Source organism: Eimeria mitis, genomic scaffold (genome assembly GCF_000499745.2).
Source record: "Eimeria mitis Houghton genomic scaffold, Emh_scaff3940, whole genome shotgun sequence".
Lineage (NCBI taxonomy): Eukaryota > Apicomplexa > Conoidasida > Eucoccidiorida > Eimeriidae > Eimeria > Eimeria mitis.
The window spans coordinates 1,894-2,753 of NW_013572276.1; the positions used below are offsets into that span (position 1 = coordinate 1,894).

General features: G+C 56.9%; 1 protein-coding gene across 1 annotated transcript in view; it reads left to right on the forward strand.

Moving 5' to 3' along the window:
- Positions 1-860, forward strand: part of EMH_0070980 (GTP-binding protein, putative) — a gene marked incomplete at both ends in the record, with an annotated part of 4,502 nt that overhangs the window by 1,032 nt on the left and 2,610 nt on the right. Inside the window, 2 exons of the mRNA XM_013499045.1 lie at positions 1-81; positions 198-551. Coding sequence (XP_013354499.1) covers positions 1-81; positions 198-551 — 435 coding nt within the window. The remainder of the gene's footprint in view (positions 82-197; positions 552-860) is intronic.

An 860-nucleotide genomic window follows, 5' to 3' on the forward strand; every position in this document is an offset into this window, starting at 1 on the left:
AACAGGACTTGCTGAAGGACTTTAAATTTGCCTTCGTTTGGGGGGCCAGCGCTAAACACCAACCACAAATCGTCGGGCTAGGTAATACACAACTGCTGCTGCTGCTGCTGCTGCTGCTAAGGGTGCTGCTGCTGCTGCTGCTGCTGCTGCGGCTGCTGCTGTTGCTGCTATGGGTGTCGTTGCTGGTGGTGCTAAAGGTGTTGCTGCTAAGGGTGCTGCTGCTGCTACTGCTGAAGGTGTTGTTGCCGTTGCAGCTGCTGTTGCTGCTAAGGGTGTTGCTGCTGCTGCTGCTGCTGCTGCTACGGGTGTTGCTGCTGCTGCTGCTGCTAAGGGTGTAGCTGATGCTGCTGCTGCTGCTGCCGCCAGGGTTGCAGAGGCTGTTGCTGCTACTGTTAAGGCTGTCGATGCTGCTGCTGAGGCTAATGTAAACGCTGCTGCTGCTGCTCTGGATGCTATTGCTGCTAATGCTGCTACTCTCGCTGCTGCTGCTGCTGCTGCTGCTGCTGCTGCTGCTGCTGCTGTTGCTGCTGCTGCTGCTGCTGTGCCTGCAGGTCACGAGCTGGCTGACGAGGACGTAATACAAGTCGTTAAAAAAACATAAAGCTGCTGCTGCTGCTGCAGCACGAAGCTGCTGCTGCTGCTGCTGCTGCAGCAGCAGCACGAATAAATGCAGCAGCAACTGTCACAACTGCAGCAGCTGCCTGCAACAGCAGCAGTAGCAGCAGCTGTTGCACCCGCAACAGCAGCAGCAGCAGCAGCAGCTGCTGCTGCTGCTGCTGCTGCTGCTGCTGCAGCAACAAGTGCAGCAGTTGCTGCTAAGGCTGTCTTTAGTGGTGTCGTCTGATAGACAGAGGAGACGA